The sequence below is a fragment of the Mesoplodon mirus genome (genome assembly GCF_964341445.2).
Source record: "Mesoplodon mirus genome assembly, chromosome: 4".
NCBI lineage: Eukaryota > Metazoa > Chordata > Mammalia > Artiodactyla > Ziphiidae > Mesoplodon > Mesoplodon mirus.
In genome coordinates, this window is record NC_138979.1 from 148,923,146 (window position 1) to 148,948,590 (window position 25,445).

Consider the following 25,445-nt stretch of genomic DNA (forward strand, 5'->3'; position numbering starts at 1 on the left):
AGTGAAAGGTACAAAATACTACTTGATAGCTAGCTCCTGAGAGAAGCTAGGCGATGGTGTGTACACACAAGACCAATTCAACCAAATAATCAATTAAGTATATATAAAGCCGATACAGTACTTTCTGCTAAGTACTGTTCTAGATTGTGGTGGTGCTGGGGAGATGTTTACAAGAGCTTCTCAAGAGTGGCTGCAGAAGACTGTCAGCGCTACAACGAGAGAGCCACACATTAAGCACCGTATTATGTGGGTACAGACTGTAAGAGAATTAGTCCAGCCTGCTTCTCAGTAAACCCTCTTTAGATCCTCTTTCCCCGTGAGGGTGGTTTGAGGTTAGGAATTTTTCCTCCTTAGCCTTCTGTCACTCTAGGATTACTTTAAAGGAGAGGGACAGTAAGGGTAATATCGATTTGTATAAGCTAGCCTCATGTTACCCTAAAATCCTTCTTGGGCTCACAGGCCACTTGAAATGTAAACTCTAACTCCTCTAAGACAGCTGAGCTGCTAAAAGCAAATGCGACAACGCATGCGCAGTAAACATCGCGCTGTCTTGGGCGGACCCGGCTGGAGGTGGAGCTGCCGGAGCCGGATGTAACGTCACGGGGCCGGATATCACGGAGGGTGTGTGCGTCCTGTCGTAGGGGGCGGGGCTCAGAGCCTGGTTTCCTCGGCTACCATCGGCTGCTGGACCGCGCGTGGCGTCCCAGCTTTGCAGCTATGGGGGCTCCTGCAGGTTTGAAGGCAGACTGCGAGACGCTGCTCAGCCGCTTCCAGGAGATGGACAGTGTGCGCTTCGAGGACTTCACCGACCTCTGGAGGAGTATGAAGTTCGGGACCATCTTCTGGTGGGTGTTTCTTGTCCACTACCCGCCTGCCTCCCCGCTCAGAGGCGGCGTGACAGGTTTCTTCCTTCCCCTTCGCTTCGCCGCATCTGGGAAGGGCTGAGAAAAGTGGCAGTCTCTGAACGCTGCCTCCATCTCCCCTGAGCTCTCACCTGTACTTGGCCGCGCGCTTCCCCTGGGCGATTTCGTTGGCATGGGTTCCTTCTATTTGCGGCCTCCTCCCGAATACGTATATCTCTACTTGGCCGCCCTGCTAAACTCTTCTACTTCCAGTGCTTCACCCGGACCTAGGTCACCATCTTTTGCCCTCCTCTAGTCTCGTTTTCTTAGAACTCCATGTTTAAAAACAAAACAAACACACAAGCAAAGACAAAACCCTGCATGATTGAATCCATTTTTCACACAACCGCCGAAGTTCTAAAGTGCAAATTTGCTCACGTCACATCCTTGCTTCCCACTCTTCAGTGGTTTCCATTGCCTTTGGGGTGCAGCTCAAATTCCCTAACATGGCTGGCAAGACGTTTCGTGACTGGCCTCTGCCCGTCGCTGCACCTTCATCGACCAGTCCACTCCATGCACTCGCTTTCTTGCTGCAGCGTCTGCTCGCGGCCCTCTACAGGCGTTTCTTCTGCCTAGAGCTTTACCCCCAGCTCCCTTTGCCTGGCTACCTTATTCTTCACTCAGGTTTAAGCTTACATGACAGTTCCTCAGGGAAGGCTTCCTTTGCCCTTCAAGACTAAATAAGGTGTTCATGCTCTCTTTCTCCTGTAGCACTTTGTGCTTATTTTATCTCTTGACTTTTTTTTTTTTTTTTTTTTTTTTTGCGGTACGCGGGCCTCTCACTGTTGTGGCCTCTCCCGTTGCGGAGCACAGGCTCCGGACGCTCAGGCTCCGGACGCGCAGGCTCAGCGGCCATGGCTTACGGGCCTAGCCGCTCCGCGGCATGTGGGATCTGGGATCTTCCCGGACCGGGGCACGAACCCGCGTTCCCTGCATCGGCAAGCGGACTCTCAACCACTGCTCACCAGGGAAGCCCTGTCTCTTGACTTAACCACATTTTATTATAAGTGTGTAGTTCAGAAGGCAGTATAGTTTAATGGTTAAGAGCATAGATTATGGAGTCCAACTGCCTAAATTTGATCAGAGTCCACTAACTGTGATTATATGGTAAGTGTACTCTAAGTGCTCAATAAATATTCACTGTTATTATTATTACTTTTAAATTTACCTTCCACTAGATTGAGCTCTGTGAGGACAGTAACTGGATGAATCTGGTATTCCATTAGCGTAATACTTACAATATTGAAAAGGCTAAATAATTGACTGAATGAATGAGTCCTTGTGATTAAAACTCTGTGTTTTGCTGAATAAAATGTAAACGTTCTCTCTTTTCTCTTAGTTGATGTAAAATAACTACCTGTGTAGTTTGTATATTGTAGTGGATGGAGAATGGAGAACCGTTTGTTGTACAGTTAATGAAAGGAGAGGAACTAATTTTTTTTATTGGTAGTAAATGTAATGCATTTATAGCTGTATTTAATCCATAGAACAACTCTGAGATCAGTAATTATCCTTGTTTTATAGATGAGGAAATTGAGGTTTAAGAAGGTTAAGTAATTTCTCCATGATCACGCAACTAGGTGGTAGAGTAGATATTGAAACCAGTGTGTCTTACTGTTTCTGAAACCCATGATCTTTCACTGTATCCCTCTTGGGCAAAGTGGTAGTTTAGAAAAAATTTTCTGGGGTTACCCCAATTCTTTCTCTCTTTTTTTTCTTTTTTAATATACTTATTTATTTATTTATTTTTGACTGCATTGGGTCTTCATTACTATGTGCGGGCTTTAGTTGCGGTGAGCGGGGGCTAATCTTCGTTGTGGTGCGCGGGCTTTTCATTGTGTTGGCGTCTCTTGTTGCGGAGCACGGGCTCTAGGCGTGCGGGCTTCAGTAGCTGTGGCACGTGGGCTCAGTAGTTGTGGCTCATGGGCTCTAGAGTGCGGGCTCAGTAGTTGTGGCGCACGGGCTTAGTCGCTCCACGGCATGTGGGATCTTCCCGGACCAGGGATCGAACCCATGTCCCCTGCATTGGCAGACGGATTCTTAACCACTACGCTACCAGAGAAGCCCCCTACCATGGTTATTTTATATATTAAATATTTTAAATTATTAACCAGTGATAATTTATAACCCCACTCCTTTTGCTCCCAATTCAGCAATAAATTTGATGCTTTAGGAAGATGCATCATGTTTACCTAGTGTCTCAATGTAAGAAGCACAGCAGAAAATTAGGTCTTCTTGCTTAAATCATGAAAGGATCAGATGTGGAATGCCCATCCACTTTCTAGCAGCTGCTATTTAAACAAGTATATACCTCTTCTGTTATTTTTTTTCACAGCCATAATATATTTTCTCTTTGTTTTCTAGTGGTAGAATGAGAAATTTAGAAAAGAACACGTTTACAAAGGAAGCTTTGGCTTTGGCTTGGCGATATTTTTTACCTCCATACACCTTCCAAATCAGAGTTTGTGCTTTGTATCTGCTGTATGGATTATATAACACCCAACTGTGTCAACCAAAACAAAAGGTAATATTCGGTGAGTTGTTTTCTTCCAAAAGAAATATGAAACAGGTACAATATTTTCACAACCAACTGATTTAAATAGAAATGCCATTGCTTCAAAATTATAATACATTTGTGAAAAAAGATTTACATTTACTAATGACTTTTTTATTCCTCTTGTTTGCAGATTAGAGTTGCCGTGAAAGATTGGGATGAAATTTTAAATTTTCAGCAAGATTTGATAAATGCACAACATTTTGATGCAGCTTATATTTTTAGGAAGCTACGACTAGACAGAGCATTTCACTTTACAGCAATGCCTACATTGGTATGTTATCTAAAATAGATTGTTTCTCAAAATGAGAAATTATGCTTTATTGTCCATAAAGTACCTAAGTCTCCAGAAAGTGGAAAGACTATTATATAGTTTCCAATACTCGAAGAAAGGCTTCTTAAAATAGGAAACAGTGTTGGGGATTCCTGGCAGTCTATTGGTTAGGACCCGGCGCTCTCACTGCCGAGGGCTCGGGTTCATTCCCTGGTCGGTGAACTAAAATCCCACAAGTTGCGTTATTTCAAAAGTCTAACAGTCTTTGAAACATGGATTATTTAATAAATATATACTTAGAGCTGCTTTTTTTTTTCATCCATGTTTACTGATAGATAGTTTTTGCTGCTGGCTTACTTATTTCAGTACTTAAAATATATCTTATAAAAGACATCTTTTAAAGACTTTCATTATTATTTAGCTGTTGTACAGAATGAAGAAAAGAATTCAACGACCTGAAGTTACTGAAGACTTTAAGGACCCAAGTGATCATGTAATGAAACTTATCACTTCTGATGTATTAGAGGTAAATTTGTTCTTATGTTCCTGAATTTTTAAAAAAAATTGTTTTATTAACTACGTATTGAGGTTATACCTTCATCTACTGGATACTGAAATTTTTTCTAATGCTTTTAACCAATCATAGAATGCTATTACATTCTCTAAAGTGTCAGGAATATTACATCCTAAATATATCAAAATTTCTGGAATAAATCTTGAAACACAGTGAGAAACAGAAAGATGTAGAAGACTTGTCTTGGACTAAGGATATTTAGATTCAAATACTGAAACCACCATTTGTATTTGACTTTAGATAGGTCATAAAACAAGAATATAGTGACATTATTTTTTTAACAATATATGTTCATTTCCTAAGTTCCTTTTTACAATGCTTGTGTAAAAACCCACCACTGAAAACAGTGAAGCTATTTCGATGAAACGAAAATTTGAAGTCAAGAATAATGGATAAGGGGTACGGTCTTAAAACAGCTTTTCCATCTAATATATTTTGGTATTTTATCTGAGTTGTGCAGTGTTGAGAAAAATCTTCTTTTGCATTGATAAGTAGTGATACAGAGTTTTACCTGAGTGGAAATGTTGCCCTGAGGTTAAAACAAAACCTCACTAAATGGCTGCAGCCTTCTAATCAGTGATCTATTCTCTTTTCAAAAGAATGGATTCATACATACACAGAGTGCGCAGAGCGAGCATGAGCAGGTGGGGGCCTTAGTCATGTGTTTTTCATTTCTTTGAGCCTTAGTTTCCCCCTCTTTAATATTAGGATTGCAACCCTTATTTCATCCAGTTGTAAGAATCGAGACAAACTTGTACCTGAAGAGTGCTGAGTGTGGGCTACAGCACATAGTAGACTCTTCTTAGTAAATGTTACTGCTTTTCCCCCGAACCCTGTTCAGTCTTTTCCTATATCAAGAATGAAAGAGGGATCAGATCTTTGATTTGCTCAAATGTTTCTCTGTGTTCTGGGTGCTGCCATGTTCTAATAACTTTAGCAGTTAGGTTGCATCTATGATTTTCTAATTCAGATAGCAAATTGATTTTTGAAAGTGCTCTGGGTCTGCTCTGTATAATGACTTTATTTTTGAGCAAGAATTGCTAATCTGGGGTCTATGGATGGCCTTGAAAGGTTCATGGATCCCTTTCCCCCCTAAATTGTATTGGAAATTATTATACGTATGGACGCTTGGTTAGGGTGAGGTACTCTATCCTCAGATTCGCAAAGGTATTCATGCCCCCCAAAATGTGAAGAATTACTCAGTTAGAGGGAAATTGTTTGCTAAATATCTAAAGACATGGTATAGTGCAGGAGCTCTACAAGGTGTTTTGTGTATATTATTTTACTTTTTAACAACATCCCTGCAAATTAGGTGTTTTAAACAATTTTAAATTTTTTGTTAATTTTTTTTAAAGTAGGTGTTTTTATCCCTGATGTAAAGTTGAGGAAACTGAGGCATAGAGAAATTAAGTTAGGAAGTGATGGAGCTAAGGTTCTGAATGGCTGCAGTGCCTATTTGTTGGATAGCAAAGGCCTTCTCTGAGCTGGGACTGGGGTAGGAAATATATCATTTGCAGACATCTCGTGAAATATAACAAGAATTAGGATCTTTGCCCTCTAGCAGCTGAGCAAGAAAGAGGTGGGAGAAGATTATGTAGAAAAATAAATGTGAGAAAAGAACTTTGTATAATAGAGAGAATTTGTGTTTTGTCTTTTTGGCAGAGGGGAATCATTTAGAAGTTTTAGAGATTGGAGAGACTTAGAGTATATATTTAGGTTTGGGGTAAGGAGCCAGTTAGAAGGAGGGTTTGTGTAGAAGAGAAGTAGCACAGTCCCTGCTGTGAGGTGGTGGGTCTGTGACCAAGAGCCTGGTGGAGAGATTAGCCTTGAGCAGGAGAAGGCACTTCTTCCTTTGAAACCTTAGGGAAGGAGGTGAAAAAATGGATTCCTATAATTGGTTGTGAAGAAGAGAAGCAGAAGGCAAACAGACCCGATAGCCTGAACTTTAAGAGGCCTCCTGCCAGAATCAAGAATTGAGATTTGGAATAGCCGTTGCAGAGAGTGAAAGATGTTGGGATACCAGAAAGGATTTGCCAAGAAGTACTGATGTGAATTATAAAGAGAGAGACAGAGAATGTTCTATAACAGTAAGATGTTGTTCTTATCAGTATTCTCCCAATGAAAAAAAGATGATTTGAACCCAGTTGGTTGTAATTTTTGATTGTTGACTAATTTAGTGGTAGAATGTTAATTTTTTTCAACATACATTGCTAAACTTTTTTTTTGTTTTCATTTTAAGCTCTTTTACTACAATGTGTTGAATTAAAGATTCCTCTGTTAGATAAATTGTATATGTCAGCAAGCAGGTATGGGAGATTTTGGAGAACAGCTGGGGTGATGCACAAAGCCACATTCTTTTAGGGTGATTTGAGAGGAGGGTCAGAAGGGCCAGGCTATGAAATGCCTATTCCTAGAAGCTTCTAGGAATGGAATAGTCTGTGTGAAGTCATCCTGACTTTATCTGGCATCTTTATCTTTGGTAGCCTTTTCCTTCAATACCTGTGTTGGCTTTATTTGTCCTGTCCTAGCATAGCCCATGACCCATTTTCATTGATAATCCCTAAATTTAATACTTTTCTATTTTCCTTCTACTGCCTACAAATTCTATTAAGTCTTCATGTCAGCATACTTGAATTCTGGTCATGATTCTGCCGCTTATTAGTTCTCTTTTGTGGTTAAGGAGGTATAATAAAACAAGAGAATAGGATATTGAATCAAATTATCTGATTTTTTAAAAAAATTGAGGTATAATTGATATAACATTATATTAGTTTCAGGTGTATAACATAATGATTTGATATTTGTATATATTGCCAAATGATGACCACAGTAAATCTAGTTAACATCCATCACCATACATAATTACAAATTTTTTAAGGCATCTGCCTTCTAATTCCAACTCTGCTACTTGAATATGACCTTTAGCAAATAATTTCACTTTTGAATCTGTTTCTTCATTTATATTTACAATTATAATAATGGCATTACCTGTTGAGTATTCACCATGTGCCAGGAACTATGCTGAATGTTTTTTGTATGTTATCTCACCAATCATCATAATAACCCTGCAGAGGAGATAGTATTTTCCCAGTTTTAAAAACAAGGAAACTGGGGGACTTCCCTGGCAGTCCAGTGGTTAAGACTCCCCACTTCCACTGCAGGGGGCGTGAGTTCGATCCCTGGTCGGGGAACTAGGATCCCACATGCTGCGTGGCATGGCCAAAAGAATAAATAAATAAAAAAAAATAAAAACAAGGAAACTGAGGATCAAGAAGTTGAGTAATTTGCATAAAGTAAGACACAGACACTGGATTTGAATGTCCAGGTGTGTAAAGCTCCAAAGCCCATACACTGTCTTTTATTTCTTAATCCTTTGATTTTGTATAGTGGTTTACATCATACAGAATACTTCCACTTGTATAAGCTCACTTAATACTTTCATAGTGCATTAGGTGTCGTGCATTAGGTGTCGTTACTTCATTTTGTACAAATGTGGAACGTGATTCTTAGACTGAAGGATTTGCTCAAGGTCACAATCTAGCAAGTGACGGAATTCAGGCTCAAAACCAGGTCCAGCTAGTGGTCTTTGCCCTGTATTGTAGTGCATGTAAAATAATGGGAATATGGCACATTGTACCGTGTAAAAAGTTAGGGGCTTCCCATGTCTGGACACTCTTCCCCGTTGAAGATCTTGCATATATGAGCACTCACCACTCCTGAGCAGTTTTGAATTCCTTGAACAGATATCTATCGAGTCCGTCAAAATCTCCTAGAAATGCATTGAGTAACCTGTCTTGGGGATGACTCAGAGGTTGTTGACCATCTGTGATGGATAGTTCTCTGCTGGTCTCTGAGCCAAGTCCCAGTGCTGGTTTTATGTGATTCTTAAGTCCGCCTGCCGTATTTATGCTACCTTTCTCTTTACCCTGTATACCTGCCCATTTGTCTGGAGTTTTCTGGGGGAGGAAGGTCTAATAAATGCTGCCTCAAATGGTGTCATAAATCACTATTTTATTTAATCTTGAATCTTATCACTGAGGTAATGAGGAAGCTTATGGGGACAGGCACAGAGCTTTGAGATTTGTGAATGTCAGCCTATCTCTGTGGAGGATTGGGAGAGAGTCATTAGATAGGAATTTCCAGCTGAGCATAAAGAACTGTGTAAATATCCTTCATGTGACAATATGAAATAAAAATGTGATCTTAGTTATCAGGAGTAATACTTAAAGGTATGCTATACTATAAATAATTTTTGTTACATCTAGGAATGCAATCTTATGTTAACTAGTCTCTCCCCATCGTTTCTGTATACAGTGTGTATTGCCTAATGTTTGTTGAGTTGAACTCAATGATTCCATACTTCTGGAAAGCAGACTCTTAATAATGTTGTACTAGTTTGCATAATTATATCATTTTCAATGTACTGTAGTATGTTATTCCTTCTCAACTCTGTCACTTTGGAAAGTGATTTTATTTTGTTCTGGTTTTGCCTTTAAGTTTCTCCTTGAAAATTGAATTAAAGGACTGATCGTTTCACTTTTAGGAAATGCTGAATGTTCATGACCATTATCAGAGAATGAAACATATGATTTCAGCTGATAGATCCAATCCAGACAAAGCCCTCAGCTTGATAAAGGACGATTTTTTTGACAATATCAAGAACATAGTTTTGGAGCATCAGCAATGGCACAAAGACAGAAAGGTTTGTAACTGTTTGATATGTCACCTTTGCAGTTGCATCATACGTGACTGGCTAGACATGGGTGAGGACGTTGAGAGGCAGCCTTGCTTAGTGGCTACCCCCTGTGAAGCTAAGATCTGGAGTGATTTACTTTTTTAGTATCAGCTTTGCCAGTTATTAGCCATGTGATCTTATTTAATCTTACAAATGGATTTTATATGTAATTATATAACATATTATTAAATAATTATAATTAATAATTGTAATTATATAATATATAGCTAAATAATATCCATTATACACACACACGTACACTATGTAGTATACATAATTATAGAGGAATAAATAGTCTTGGTGTGCCATGGATTTATTACAATCTTTATAATTTAGCATTCTCCAGAGGTTACACATTGGCAGTCTTTGGGCCAAATCCTGCACATACCTTTTTTTTTTTTCTTTGCATAGCATTGTTCCTAATATTAAAAAAATTTGAATTAATTACCAACATTTGAATATTTGTGGACTTAACTTAAAATTCCAGACATCCAACTTCTGTTAAAAGTGAGACGTTTGGTAACACTGGTCCTACTTTGCTGCATGGCAGTGGACAGCTAGACTTGAGTGATGGCTTCTCCCATTGTGACAGAGCATGTGCTTTCTGTTTCTCACGTGCTCTACCTGCCTTCCTTTATCCATTTACAAATCGCATCAACACAAGTCTTCCATTTAGTTTTCTGATCCAAATACTGATGCTAGAACTGCCCATATTCCATATTAGCCTTTTCAGCTAGAGAAACTTTTTTACTCCAGAAACCTGAAGACCAGCCTTGCTAAATTTACTTTTGAAACCACTACTCCATCTAATTTTACTAAATACTTCTAGGAAAAAATAAGTAATTTCTGATTACTTACTATGTGTTTGATAATGTGTTAGTGTTTCCACAAATGCTAGATAGGCATTATTATCTTATATAGCATTTTTCAGAGAGATTCATTGCTACTTTTTGGATTATATAAAGGGAGATGGCTCAAAACTCAATTTTAGAAAAGATAAACAAGGAAAGTGATGAGGAGATAACAGCCTTGGGAAGAAGGAAATAATTTGCTTCCTCTCCGGACATTTATTTTAATGAGAGCACATTTTAGAATGTTTGAATACTTTAAGTGCTACAAATGGGTTGCACAAATGACCTAGGCGCTTAACATAAACATCTATTGTAGCGCTGTCTTTTAACAACGCTCTTTAATGAGCATTACTAAGACCTTTGAAAACCTGAAGAAAAGGAGAATAAACCAGTTTTCTCACTACCACATAAAGTGCATGTCATCTGTCATTAGTTAGGAGGATTTAGGTATTTTCTTGATGAATTTTGTAACTCTTCTTTAACCTAACCATGATCTTAATGTCAGGTGGTGAACCATGTTTTGATACTGAGAAATATTCTTTTAGTTTTTTAGTAATTAAAGTAAATGATTTTCATTGTTCTGAAATTGATTTTCTGTTAATTTTTAGTTGGTTTGAATTGTAAATGTGTAAATATACTTTTTTGATCTTTCAGAATCTATCCTTAAAATCGAAAGCTAAAGATGGAGAAGAAAAGAGTGAAGGAAATTCACAACAATCAGAGGTCAGAAAAATTCACTATGTGATTGCTTATGGGGCAGTAGTTTGGTTAGCTTCTTTTCATTTTATGTGTGGCTGTGATTCTGTATATTAACCATAATGTCCCATGGTCAGTATTCTAATACATATCTCAGAAAATTCTGTAACATGGCTTCTATGAAGGGCTAGCCTGTTCTCTGCTGGAAACCTTGTGAAAGACCACATCAGTTATAGATTGGGAGTGGGATGTTCACAGTTTTCAGCAGGGAGAGGGAAGGATGGTGGTGGAAGGTGTCCTCAGTCCTGACGGGCAGAGTAAGGCTTTTGTAATACTATGTCTTTTCAGCCTTTCAGTCAGTGTGGAGCATAAGCTACTATTTACTGCTTTCTGTCTCCAGAGTTTTCATCCATCTTAGTGGATGAGGCAAGGAGCCATCTTTGGGCATAGGAAGATGAGGAGGGAATGGCCTGGTCACCAGGAATTTCATTCATATCCTCCTTAAGTCCTGAATGAAAACAGTCCACAGCCATGGGGATGTTATCATGGCACCTGTTAGAAAGTAGTGCATGTTTATATGCCTTTACTTAATATATGTCCAATAAATGTTAGTTCCTTTTACCCTACCTTCTCAAATCTTATTTCTGATAAAAAAAAATACTTGGGAATTCATAATTTCACTCAGTGTTTGTGTGTTTTAACTTTTTCCTTTTCCTGTTTATTTTTACTTCCAGAGAAGCGAAAGGGCAGAAACATTAGCGGAAATAAAATCAAGGGCCTTTTCAGTTTTTGTTCAGGTAAGTTATTTCTTTAATAAGGTAATTTAGAAATTTGTGTGATGCTTTTTTAGTCACATTTTAATTTTTTCATCTAAGTAACACTTGTGCATAGTTTTAACTAATAATACTGTAAAGTTTATATAATCCAGCAGTCTCCTGCTCTACCACTTCCTGCCCCTGTACTTCTGATCTCAGGAGGCAACCATCTTCACCCTTTTCTCTTTTATTTCTTCTGGTATTTACCTGGAATTTTGATGCCACTGTTCTTTATTGCCTTCCAGCTTCTAGTATTCCTGATCATGGAAGGCTTTAGGATTTTCTCTTTATCCCTGGAGCTCTGGAGTTCCATGATAATGCACCTTGGTGTAGGTCTTTTTTCCATCATTGTCCTTGGCCCGCATGGTGGACATCCTTTTGATCTGATAGCCTTCAGTTCTGAGGGATTTTTGTATCGTTTCTTTGATCAAATTCTTTGCTGCATTTTTATTTTCTTATTTTTCTGTTTTTATCTGTTTTCAGAGAGATTTCTTAAACTTTATCTTCTGAACCATTATATTGAATTTTTATTATTTCTGCTGACATTATTTGATTACTAAGCTTTTTTTTTCTTGTTCTCTGAATCTTTTCTTACTTAAAAAATGTATTCCTTATCTTTTTGTTTTTCTGGATGCAATATGCTTATCTGCTTGAGGATGTTAATTCGTTTTTTGAAGTTGCCTCCTTTTTCCCCAGAGTTTTTATTTTTGTTGATTCCGTTCTCTGTCATTCATTTTGTTGGCTTTTTTCAAACGTTTGAAGATCCTCAGATCATTAAGAGTGGTCATGTGGAGATACAGCCTTTTAGCCTTCATGCTTTTCTTGGATCTAGTCATTTTTACCAGAGAGCAGGCTTCCATTCCCTTGCCTGGGGGAGGAAAGTGGTAAATAAGCCCAGCTGCCAATGTTTTGGGTGCCTACAGAGAATCTGCCAACAGGCTCACCGTTCCTTCTGGAGGCTTCACTCAACCCGCCTATTTCTAGTAAGAGGCTTTATCCCCTTCCTTAGCTATACTGGTTTCCTCAAGCCTTTAGCTTCTCTGGTTTAGCCTCTCCAGGGAACAAACCTCCTGTTTTCTACAGGAAGAGGTCAGTTGTTCAACTTTGAGGCTGCTAAATGGGATACTATTCCCTATGTAGATTTTTCATATATCTACCCATTTTTTTAGTCCCACTTCTGATGACCCCAATTCCTGATCCACTTGGACCAGCTTTCCTTGTAACTTCCTCAATACAGGCAATTAGATTTCAGCTTTCTTCATTTTAAGTCAGCCATCAGTTTTACATTTCCAAAATTTTGTTGTTTTGTTTACAGCTGCATTGTTTCCTATTATCTCCATTTTGTGAGTTTATTCATTTTTATTCTTTTCCTCTCATTTTAGTGGAGTTTCAGAAAGGAGCACCAATAAACTCATATTTTTTTCTTTTTTTTTTTTTTTTTGTATGAATCTAAAAATGACTTTATTCTGTGGGAAACTACTATCATTCTCTGGTTGTAGAAATAAAAAGGAATAAATGAAAAAATTAAAAGTGACTATAGATTAGTTAAGTGTTATATATTTGCTGTACTACAGTAAATTGAGTACAAAATATTGTTGAATGAAAGCATCAAGTACAATAAATTAATTATTCCAAATTCTTTTAAACCAGGACTATTTCCATATTATATAGGCTAATTGTTGTTTAATGTATTTCTTAAGACATTATGAAATACTTTAAAAATTATTAAACAATTAAATTATAATCCCCATAAATTGTTATAAGAGTGTGTTATTGCATAGTTGTAGTTTTTTTAATTATTGAGGTATAATTAACATACAGTGCATGGTAGCTTTTAAACTGTTGTTAATACCTACACCACATATATGACATTCACTGAAAACTCCTGTAGTCAGGGCTCTGCTTAAGCAAATAAGGGAATTTATTGACTGATGTAACTAAAAAGTCCTTGGACTGTCCCTCCATTTCTCACCTCTTATGTTGCTTTCATTGCCTTCAAGTGCAATTCGTGACAGCTCCAGCCTTTCATGTTCCCAGCTTTAGGTTCAGTGGAAAGGGAGAATTTTCCTTTCTAATAGTTAAACAAAATTCTAAAATTGAGTTATATCAGCTATGATGCAGATCACACACCCACCCCTGAACAAATCATGGTGGCCCTGGGAATGTGAAACTCAATTTGACTAGATCAGGGCCATATGGCCATATGTAGAGCCAGGCATAAAGTAGTTCCACTTGAAATACATGGTGCTAACTAAGGAAAATAAAACTTTGTTAGAAGAAAAGGAGAATAGGTATCAGGCGGTAAAAATGGCGGTACTTGTCCTTTACACCTCCATTTCCCAGCCATTGCAACTGTAACAGTTTAACCCAACAAGGACATTTTAACCCCGTTTGAGCAGATGAGGATGACAGCTGCAGGGAACTCTTCCTGTTGTAAAGCTAAAAGAGTATATACATGTAACAGGTATTAACCAAGCAAGTATCATGGTAAAGTACTTTATGACAAGTATTTCTGTGAATCTTTCCTCATCTTTGATTGTCTGTTTTGTTGTTCCCTAAATCACCTGTCAGTTGGGTTCATTTTGCGATTCATTGTAATTAATTGGATTTGCAACTATTTAGGCATCCAAGTCAAGAAGGCATCGTCAGGCCAAACTTGATTCTTCTGACTCTGATTCTGCATCTAGTCAAGGACAAACCAAAGCAACTAGGAAAAGAAGAAACCAAGAGACGCTGAAACCAGCAGGAAGGAAGATGTCTTCCAGAAACAGAGGTAACTTTTTGAGACTTAAAAAGGGAAAACAGGTCTTATTTACAACCTCCTCTCACCATGTTTTCTTTATTAAAAAGGATTACTTGTTTAAAAACCTTGTGAGATTTAATATTAAAAATAAATTATCTTATATTCTTGGAATCTTACTACTGAAAGGGACTCTAGGAGTCATCAAATTCATCATTTCATAGATGATGAAATTTAGGCCCATACAGATTAAATAACTTGTCCAAAGTGTTACAGTTAGATAGTTATAGAATCAATCCAGAATTATCCAGAGCATACTTTATTAGTAATTTTTGTGTGTGAATCAAACATATATGTAGAATAAGGTACGATAAGTAATACATTCTATAAACCATATTTTCCATTCGCTTCACTAGCTAAGCTGTACCTGCTTTTTTTTTGAAATAGTTTATCTATAAAATTACTTTTGGTATTTAGTTTAAAAAAAAAATGACTATAGGGCTTCCCTGGTGGTGCAGTGGTTGAGAGTCCACCTGCCGATGCAGGGGACACAGGTTCGTGCCCCGATGTGGAAGTATCCCACGCGCCGTGGAGCGGCTGGGCCCATGAGCCATGGCCGCTGGGCCTGCGCATCTGGAGCCTGTGCTCCGCAATGGGAGAGGCCACAAAGTGAGAGGCCCGTGTACCGTAAAACAAAACAAAACAAAACAAAGCAAAGCAAAACAAAACAAAATGACTATATACTCAAAAAGTTTAATTTTTAAGCATTTCACAAATAGTATATGTTCACCATACATAAGTTGGAATCTGATTAGCAGGCTCAGAGGGAAAAAAAGGAGTATTAGAAACATAGTAAATATTTAGTGCCTAATATAAGAAACACAGAGCCACTGTAGCAGTATATGAAGATATGTTATAGCCTTGTAACATATTTTTTTCCTATATTGAGGCAGCGGAGGGAGAATTGAAGTTAAATACCTTTAATACAGTCCAGATATGATCAGTTCCGTAACTTAACGCTTGAAGTGTATTGAGAATTCAGAGGAGGAGAAACCACATTAGTTAAGGATAATCAAGAAATACTTCAGAAGGAGAATGTTTTTAGTTTTCTTTACAGAGCTAGCAGATATTGTGAAGAGAACTGTTAGACTAATCTCACTTATAAGTATTAATGAAAAAATTCTAAGTTCTATGTATCAAAAGAATCTCAGATACAAAACAACTTGACTGCGTACATTCATTCTGAGATGCAGGGATGGTGCAGTTAGGAATCTATCAATATAATTTGCCATATAAATAGGTTGAAGGGGAAAATGTGAATTCATTTTAATAGTTACCCAAGAACACATTTGATAAAATCCAGCATCCATGCTTGATTTAAAAAAATATCCTCCAGATGTAGGGAGTCAGCAAACTTTCTGTAAAGGGCCAGATAGTAAATGTTTTAGGTCCAAGTGGAAACTTCATACATTTCTGGTGGGAATACAGAAAGGTATAGTCACTCTGGAAAACTGGCAGTTTCTAATAAAGTTAAACATATACTTAGCAAATAACACAGCAGTCCTACTCCTTGGTATTTACCCAAGAGAGGTGAACACTTATATTCACAGAAAAATTGCTATGCAAAAGCTTATAGCAGTTGTATTCATAATTGCGAAAAATTGCAATCAGCCTAAATATCTTCAACTGGTCATTGTATAACAAACAGTGGTATAACCATACAGTGCAGTACTACTCAGGAATAAAGGCACTACCGATGCATGTAAAAACATGGATGAATCTCAGTGCACTGTGCTAAGTGACAGAAATGAGACACAAAAAAGGCTATATATGATATGATTCCATTTATAAGACATTCTGGAAAAGGTGAATCTACAGAGACGTAAAAAAGATCATCGGTTGCTAGGAACTGGGGGTGGAGGGAGGTGTTGGCTGCAAAAGGGCACAAGGGAAATTTTTGGTGTGATGGAATTGTTCTATATTCAGTATTTTGATTACAGTGGTGCTTGCACAACTATGCATTTATCCAAACTCCTAGCTCTGTACTGCATTAAAAATGGTAGTTATATATTAATTCAACCAACACCAAACCAAAACAGAGGACATGAGGAAAAGATTGATTAGTTTGATCATACTTAAAGAAGTAACTTCTGGTAGATTAGAATGTTTTTTCTAAGGTATCAAAGATACTTAAGTTTAGAAACCTGCACAAGCATTTTTTATTAATTATCCACCTTATTTCTTACAAGTGCAGCGGAGAGGTAAGTTGGTCAAGCTGCTTTCTTAAACATCCGGAAAACAGTTTTTTTTATGCGGTTGAAAAGGAGGAGCCGAGTGCAAGCTAGAAAAGAACTTAAATGAAAGTTCCTTTTCATCTGAAATGTTGGACACACATAACTTATGAAATTTCACTAGCCATAATTTTTTACTTAATGTAGTTACCGAAAACATTTTCATAAACTCTGAAGTTAACTTTTAAGGATGGCTGAGGTTTGTTATTGAATTTACCTAGGTGTATTAGGGAGGGTTTAACCCATGAGAAAGAAAGTACACTAAAATATGATCTGAATTAGATCCTTAATTGTAACTCAACTATTCCAGCTAACCAGCTTTGTTGCTCCTCTGAAGCAGAAGTAATTTGTTATTCTGCACCTTAATAAAGATTCAAGTGCTTACTAAAAAGTTTCTCTTTAATTAAAAGTTCATTTCCTCAAAGTAGAAAAGTATTTTTGATTTCATAGTTTTTTCAAAAAGAGGTGTCTTATATTCCATAAAATGCAAAAGATCTTGTAAAACCATTTGCAGCACATAAGATAATGCTAAACTTTTTAATTTTAGGAGAGCTGTTATAAATTAGCAAGAAAAAGACCACCACCCTTTAGAAAAATGGGCTGAGGACATGAACAGTCAATTCATGAACAAAATGGGGTTACCATGCATATGAAGAGATATTTAATTTCATTAATAATGAAAGAAATGTAAATTAAAACATGATTTTCATGTAATTTGTTATATTGGCAAAGATGAAAGGTAACTGAATACCCATTGACAGTGAAAGTGTGAGGAGGTAAAATCTGAATTTAAGCGGGAGAATGAATTAGCACATCCTTTTTAGAGAGCAATTTGAAATCATCTGTCAGTTGATTTTAATCAATTTTAAATGGACATGCCTTCTAACTTAGCAATTCAGTTTCTAGGAATTTATCCTTTACAAGTGACAGAAGCACACAGGACATTCATTGCAGGATTATTGACAAAGGCTGTTAACAACTCAAATGTTTAACATTGAAAAAATGTTTAATGTTGAAAAATCCATATAAAGGAATATTTTACAGTTATTAAAAAGCTGGAGAAAGTTCTATATATACTCACATGAAAATATGTCCAAAATATGTTGATACATTGCTTAGGGAAAATGTTTTTTTAAAGAAGAGTGTGATTCATTTGTTAATAAATATATATGTAGACACAAAACTACTATAATATAAAATAGATAAACCACAAGGTCCTGCTGTATAGCACAGGGAGCTATATTCAGTATCTTGTAGTAAACTGTAACGGAAAAGAATCTGAAAAAGAACAATATGTGTGTATATATATGTATATGTATATATGTGTGAGAGTGTGTGTGTGTGTATGTATATATATATAAATAAATAAACTGAATCACTTTGCTGTACACCATAACATTGTAAATCAACTATACTTCAATTAAAAAATGTAGACTGAAGTACAATATATATCATTGAAGAAATCTAGAAGCATATAACAATGATTAATTCTCAGGGATGGGAAATTTCTAAGTCCATAAATTTCTGTGTTTGACTTTTATGTGATAACCGTATGTTTTGAAATCAGGAAAAATCCAAAGATTAAAAAACAAACAAATGTAACAAGAATTCCTTAGACTAAGGCAAGTAGAGGGATTGGCATGAAAAGAGGCAAGGTAGTTGGAAGTATAGCGTGTGAGGGGCCCATTTTGCCTGGAGCGTAAAGGATGTGCTGAAGAGTTACTGTTAACGTGGAAAGGTATGTTGAGGATTATATTGTGACCAGGCCTTAAATGTGGAACCAAGAAATTTGGACTTCATTCAGTAGGCAGAGGGGAGTCATGTGAGACTTCTGAGCAAGCAAGTGGTACGACCAGTTTTCTTTGAAGAAAATCAATCTGGGAGTAGTTTGGAAGGTAGGTGGGAACAAACTGAAAATAGGAACACTAAATAAAAGGCTATTAAGGAGTAATGAGGATCTGGCCAGGTGGCTGTAGGAATTAGACAAGCAGATTAACAGTTAGGAAAGCCCATGGATATCTACAGGTAACCAAATATTTAGGCTGGTGGAGAGGGATGAGACAAGGATGCTTAATGCCTAAGCAACTGGGGGATGTTGTGACTTTAACAGAATAAGGATCACAGAACGAAGATTTCATTTGGGGGAAGAATTTGCCCCAATCTGCATTTTTAGGCTCAATTTCTGTAACAGCTGTCTAGCACGTAAATAGGTGCTCAAGTATATTGATAGGATTTACCCAAGTTTGTATTATTTAAGCTTCAGCTATACCCATTCACCATTCCTAGAACATAACACACATGCTTCTGGAAGAACATCAGTAATAGTAATGGTGATACATGACGGCGAAGATGATACTATTATTTATGTAACACTTATTATCTGCCAAACTTTTTTCACACGTCCAAGGTCACCTAACTAATAAATAGAGCTGAGACTTGAATGGCAGTCTGTTTGAATACAAGTCTGAATCTTTAACTGCCAAATTTGCTGTCTCTCAGGTAATTGGAAATGTGGATCTGGAGCTCCAGTTAGACACGCACTTAAGTAATTGTATTCTAGCTGCATATCCTATAATTGTATGTATTGAGATTGAGCAATTGTCTATTACTTATCATTGCATTCCACATGATTAGCTTCGAGCAGAGTAAAACTGTCGACCTGACAGCCTCTGAGGAATTAGTTGTGTGGATAATTGAGGTTAATTATTTAAATGTCAAAATTTACTTTTTAAATGGTTAATTATTCTGGTTGATATCTTTCTAAAACATAGTACATTCTTCTCTGTATGTTTCTTGTTTTCTACAATGTGCATTTATTATTTTTTACATGTATTTTATGCTCTCCTATTTTCTAGAACAATGTATCCTGAACATAATTTGGTTTTCTCTTTATGATTCAAGGTTATCATCATTAGCATGTTATTTTACTGGGTTTTGTAATATAATGATCCTATCAAATAGCTTACGTGTGGGGGGCAGTTGACCTTTATACTTACGGCTTTGTGCTGCAGGACTTCGTCAGTTCTTATGTTTTTCTGTCACATTTGTTGTGGTAGGTGTCTTCATTCTGTTCTCAGTGTGCAGGCTTGTAGCAATTTTTTTCCCTTTTTGCTGCTTCTTAACTGTACTGGTTTTAAGAAACGGGTTTGCCATTATTCATACATAAATAAATGTAATTAGGTTCTGGATAAAGGCCTGAGGAACATATCTGTGACTGAAGTTCATGAGCTTTTATTTAATATGTGGACTTTGAGATAAACATCCTGAAGTTCTGTGTTCACTTCTTGGCTCCTGGCTGCATGATAAGTGGGTGAAGCATTGTATTTTGTTTTTCAGAGCTTTTAGAGAACATTGATTTTCTTTTTTAAACTTACTCATTTAATGTAGAAATAGATCTCAAAATGTAGTTAATCATCATGTGACTAGATGAAGGGTTTTTTTTCACAGCGACAGTTTTTAACTCAGAAATCCTTCCCTTGACATTGTTGGATAGATTCTGTTAGGTTGTAAATGTGGATTTTAAAAAATCATTAATAGTTGATATGGATGGCCGTGATACAAGATTATAAAGAACGATATTAGTAATTTGAGGTAGATTGTACTGATTATAATCTTGTGAACAACTGAAAAATTTTATAGGTTCAAAATCCACCCCCCTCTACTGCCAGAAATGTGATTAGATATGGAAATAGATTTCCTAAAAGATTATCTATCATCTTAAAAATCATGTAAAAAATTATTGTATCTAATACTTAGGACTTCCAAGTAAAGGTAAAATTCTATTTTAATAACTTAATGGGAAATTGGTATTATTTTATTAAGTTTGAATTGCGTTTAAAATGGAAGCTTATTGCTACAGTTTACTCAACTGCGTCTAGAGCAATCTATTCATTCCATAAAATCTGCATCCCATTAAGATCCCAGAATACATGTGTTTAGAGCAGAAAGCTTAAACTCATCTTCATTTAATTTCTTGTCTCCTGTGCTGGCAGGTACTTATTAACATATATACTCTGTGAAATACTGTGTTATAAGATAGTTGAATCCATATTTGATGATTTATAGTTTATTGAGGCTCTAGTATATGGCAGGCACTTTTCTAAGTACTGGGGATACATCAACCTAAACAAACCAGAGTCTATCCTTGTGAAGCTTACATTTACTATGTATTATATATTAAGATATGAGGTGGTGTAAGTGTTGTGGAGAAGCATAAGGAACAAAGAGTGACTGTGGGGGGCGGTTGCTACTGGGACAAGGAAGTTATGTGCTCGGTGAGACCTGAGAGGACAATGGTGTTTGATAATTTGATTAGGATATTTCTTCAAGCAACAGAAAGTTGATATAGAAAACCTCCAATGTTTTGGAAAATGGAAAGTTACTGGCAAATTATGACTAAGAGAAATATATCTTGTAGAGCATATGTGGTGATACAGGAAAGTGTGTCTGCATTCAAAAACAAGGCTATTACATGGCCTCTTCAAGATCAGGAGGCTGTACGTATGTGAAGAAGTACAAATTAAGAACCTGTGTTCATAGACAATCTGAACTGTGTTTCTGAAGTTTGTGCACATTTTCCTTCACTGTAATGTGATTTTACAGCTGTTTGTTAAAATAGTGAATAATTTAATGATCCTAAAAGTAACAGGTTTTGTGTGTGTGTGTGTGTGTGTGTGCGCACGCATGCTTGTGTATGTGAGAATTGCCTTATTTTCAGGTTGTTTTATTTAATGATGGTTCCTTGGACAGCATTCCGGTGTTCAGCAACCAATATGGAATATTTGTCATTAAATCCATATCAGTCTTTAAAAAAAAAAACCAAGGCTATTAATTTTAGAATTACATTGGTGATTAATTAATAAAATTGAAGTAATACACATGATTATTCCCTGATGTCTGCAAATATAACCTATGCTGTGTGTGATAAAGGTTGAATAATATATCTATGTTTGGCTAATTTTGTTTCTTCCCTTTTCCTCTAATTACTTTGATGGAAGGATTAGAGACTGTTTTCAAAACATAGGTATAAATATATTATAAATTTATTAACACTTTTAAAAAAGATAGGTAGTTTTATGTGCATATTTCTGTTTACCATTACAATTTTAGCTTTTAGTTTAAATATCTAATTTTTGTTATTATAATAATGTCATTATTTGTATAAAATTTTTTCTCAAAGATTAGCGTTCTTTGTTTTCATATAAAATCATTTTTTCAACTATTTCCAGGTGACATGCAAAATGTACATAAGGAAGATAAATCTTTAAGTCTGAGTATGCCTGTAATTACAGAAGAGGAAGAGGAGAGTGAAAGTTTTAGTGAAACAGGTACAGATGAAATTTTATCAAACTACTTGCAGAGCATCAACGTTTAGAACCCCTGAAAAGCATGATGGTTGGCTGTGTGTTCCTGTGATGCTTTAACTTTGATACATTGGAGAATTTTAGCGTTAATCAGACCGTTAATCATGACACTTAAGAGTAAGTGATAATACAGTAAATGAATGGATATGGAGAGGCAGGGGTCAGTCCAGGTGAGAGGTGAAGGATAGGGGAAATATCGTTAGTAGTAAATGAATATCCATAATCGTGATGGTGTCTGAAGTGTATTTCTAACAAAGGGCAAAGGTCACAAAATGTGAATTACTGTATATAACTTTTTAAAGGTTTTATTGTTAAAAAATACTTAAGTTCAAATTCTAGTAAATGTAAAATTTTCACCTATGAGATGATTGTAACTAAGTGGTAAATTGCACAACGTGAATTAAAATAGCTATATCTTTGGGCTTCCCTGGTAGCGCAGTGGTTGAGAGTCCGCCTGCCGATGCAGGGGACACGGGTTCGTGCCCCGGTCTGGGAAGATCCCACATGCCGCGGAGCGGCTGGGCCCGTGAACCATGGCCGCTGAGCCTGCGCGTCCGGAGCCTGTGCTCCGCAACGGGAGAGGCCACAACAGTGAGAGGCCCGCGTACCGCAAAAAAAAAAAACCAAAATAGCTATATCTTTTTGCATTGCTGTGATCTTAATTTGTTTGTAGTATTTGTTAAACAATAGTTTAAATAATTATTATCTCTAGTAATAATTACAGTAATGTACAGAATAAGTTACATAGCAGGCTAGGCTTGATAATTGGTAATCCATCAATGATAATGAACATAATGTATATTAAGAATCTGCCTAATGACTTTTTTTTCATTTTGGCGCTATATTCATTCAGCAAGCATCTATTGAGTGCCTATTTTGTTTCAAGTGCTTAGGTATGGGAATATAAAGATATATAGTAGAAGAGTTTAAGAACCATTTTATTTTGATCATAGTGAGTGTAGATCTGAGCACAGTGAGTGGCTCATAGTGGACCTAAGTAACTACTGTTTAATGAATCCGATCAGTCTGTGCCCCAGAGGACCTTACAGTTTAGTGTGCAGAAAAACAACACAGTACCTTATAGTAAAGAGAAACAGGGTGCTATGGAAACATACAGAAGACAAAGACAATTAAAAGAGAGTATTTGTTCCTTCAGAAATCTGAGTTGCTTCTGTGATTTGCTTATGTCAGCATAAAACGGTCCTTTATAATCTTGTGAGTTTCAGACTGTAGTTGCTTTCTAGTTTTGTCTGGTAGCTTTTATTGTGAGTAAACAATCAAACACATGCATACCGTTATGGCTGCCTGGCCAGTCCCATTCTAAAATCTATCAGCTTGTGAGTTTTAAAACTTTGGTTTTTATTAAATCATAATTACATAAGCTCATAATTACATAAGCACATAATTTAACAATTAACAGTTTTATAATACTCATTACCACAGACTTCTGACTCCCATTTTTTATTCCCTAGAGACAACTCTTTCATAATTACTTTGGTATTGATCTCCATGTTTCTAAATAACATGTTTATATTGTCACTTATTTATGTTTCAGTTCTATGAATTATCTATTGAGGGAGGCAAGAATTTAGTTCTCCTTAATATATTCTTTTTTTTCTTATTTGAAGTATAGTTCACCTACATCACTATTTTAGTTCCAGGTGCACAACTTAGTGATACGATATTTCTATACATTACAAAAAGATCACCATGACAGGTCTAGTTATATCTGTCACCATACAAAGATGTTACAATATAATAATTTTATGTATTCTTTACCTCCCAATCCAAACACATGATACTTCCTATCACCCACCCTCTCAATATGGTTATTATTTTAGTTATATCAGTATTCAGCATGTTACAAAACATTATTAGCAGCAGGGCCATGTGATATATACTATGATTCTCCCTTAATCGGAACACTTATTGTTTGCCTTAAAGAGTTAATAATTTTTTTGCCTTATTAATTTGTTTCTTTATGTCTTTATCACTAATTTACCCCCCAAACTCTTCCTCAGTGTATAAATCTCCCCTTGAAACACTCGAGCACATTAGGCATTTTATCAGTGTCATCTTCTTAAAAGAAGTCTCCTCCAGGCCTCTGACTTGCTTTACTCTGGACATCATTCTCTTGGCCTGCTGCTGCTTCTTTCCAGAAATCTGTTTTCTTTTTCCTCTTAGTTTTTTCTTTGTCTTTTCTCATTCCTTTTCCTGTCACTCTCCTTTCAGTTTTCATTGGAGGGGAATATTCCTTTCTTTTACGTTTTCCATAATTTTCATGTTTTTTGTCTTCTGTTATTTGCTTTGTTTTTAATGATCAGTAACTTTTAGGTTCACAGCTGTTTCTAGATGGACACTTACTTGAGTGTTGGTCATGGCATCTGCCATAGTAGCCGAAAAGATGTATGGTACTGCTGTTTTGGGTTACATTTTCAGGTTTAATCGGAAAGCAATTGAAATCTTAGTCACTTTCTCTTAGCACTGGCCCAGATACCTTTCAGCTCTGGCATACTGGGCCCATGCTAACTACAGGGAGGGCATACCCCTATGAAACAACCTCAGAGTAGCTTATTATCAAGTAGCATTTAGGATGATTAGGATCTCCAGTAGTAAGTTTACAACTGCAGTATCATTTTGAAGGATAAAAGTCATGTATATGTCAGGTTTAAGATTTCTTGTATCTTTGCTGTGAAGGCGTTCTTACTATTATGCCAACCTATATAGTTTAATTGTGTGTTATCAATTAAGTATTATATTTTTTAGACCTGACAGGCTTCTTAATTTTTTGTCTTCAGAGTTCACTGCACCCAAGAGGAGAAGAAAACACAGAACAAAGAGCCTGGTATAGAGTACTTAATTTTGAGCTTTCTGACAGAAGAAAAGATTTATATTTTGTGTATTGAACAGGAAGACTGCCAATATTAAAAATAATTCTTCTGGGAAGCTGTAGGTATTTCTTTGAAATGTCAATACTTTAATATAGTTCTAGAATAAAAGTACAAAAAATTATAGTATTACTCTAAAATTTAATTTTAACATCTTTTGTGAAATATGCATAAATGATAAAATTTGGATTTAGCATGTAATAGAAATAATTCTGTTATTTGCAGATTATTGCTATTTCCTACAACTTTTTTGTGCTATTATACTATCTTAGTACAGTTCTGGAAGAGTTAACTATTCTATTTAAAATCTTTTTTCTTGAAATATTAATGTTTATTATATGTAAATGGCTAATTATTTTATGTCTAGTTTGGTAAGGTTTGTTTATGATGTATATTAGCTATTTTATATATTACGTTGTTAAATGCAATAATGTTTTTGCCTTGTTTGCTTTATTTTTTTAATATTTGAAACTTATATGGTCAGTAACTTATGTGATTGATAACTTAGGAAGCTCAGTTTCTACTTCTGTAATCAATTAAGTATTCTTTTGTGCTTGTTTTAAAGCTCTCTTTGGCCTAACATGTCTGTATGTATACATGAATGCTTGTGTAGGTACAGATATATGTATGTATTTGTCCATTTATACATATAATATGATTACTCAATACGTTGTTTAGGTACAATATTTAAATACTGATTATTTCTAATAAAACCTTTAAGAGTGGTAATATAAATTTCAGAATGTGTCTGGTACAGAAAGT

General features: G+C 36.2%; 1 protein-coding gene across 1 annotated transcript; it reads left to right on the forward strand.

The window, feature by feature from the left end:
- The first annotated feature begins 651 nt into the window (after positions 1 to 651).
- SNAPC1 (small nuclear RNA activating complex polypeptide 1) lies at positions 652 to 24,918 on the forward strand. The gene is made up of 10 exons (XM_082620186.1): positions 652 to 845; positions 3,267 to 3,426; positions 3,590 to 3,730; positions 4,152 to 4,256; positions 8,848 to 9,006; positions 10,545 to 10,613; positions 11,321 to 11,383; positions 14,024 to 14,174; positions 21,661 to 21,759; positions 24,594 to 24,918. Exons 1-10 carry the CDS (start codon positions 718 to 720, stop codon positions 24,644 to 24,646), a joined length of 1,128 nt encoding a protein of 375 aa, XP_082476312.1. The 5' UTR covers positions 652 to 717; the 3' UTR covers positions 24,647 to 24,918.
- Positions 24,919 to 25,445: the final 527 nt, after the last annotated feature.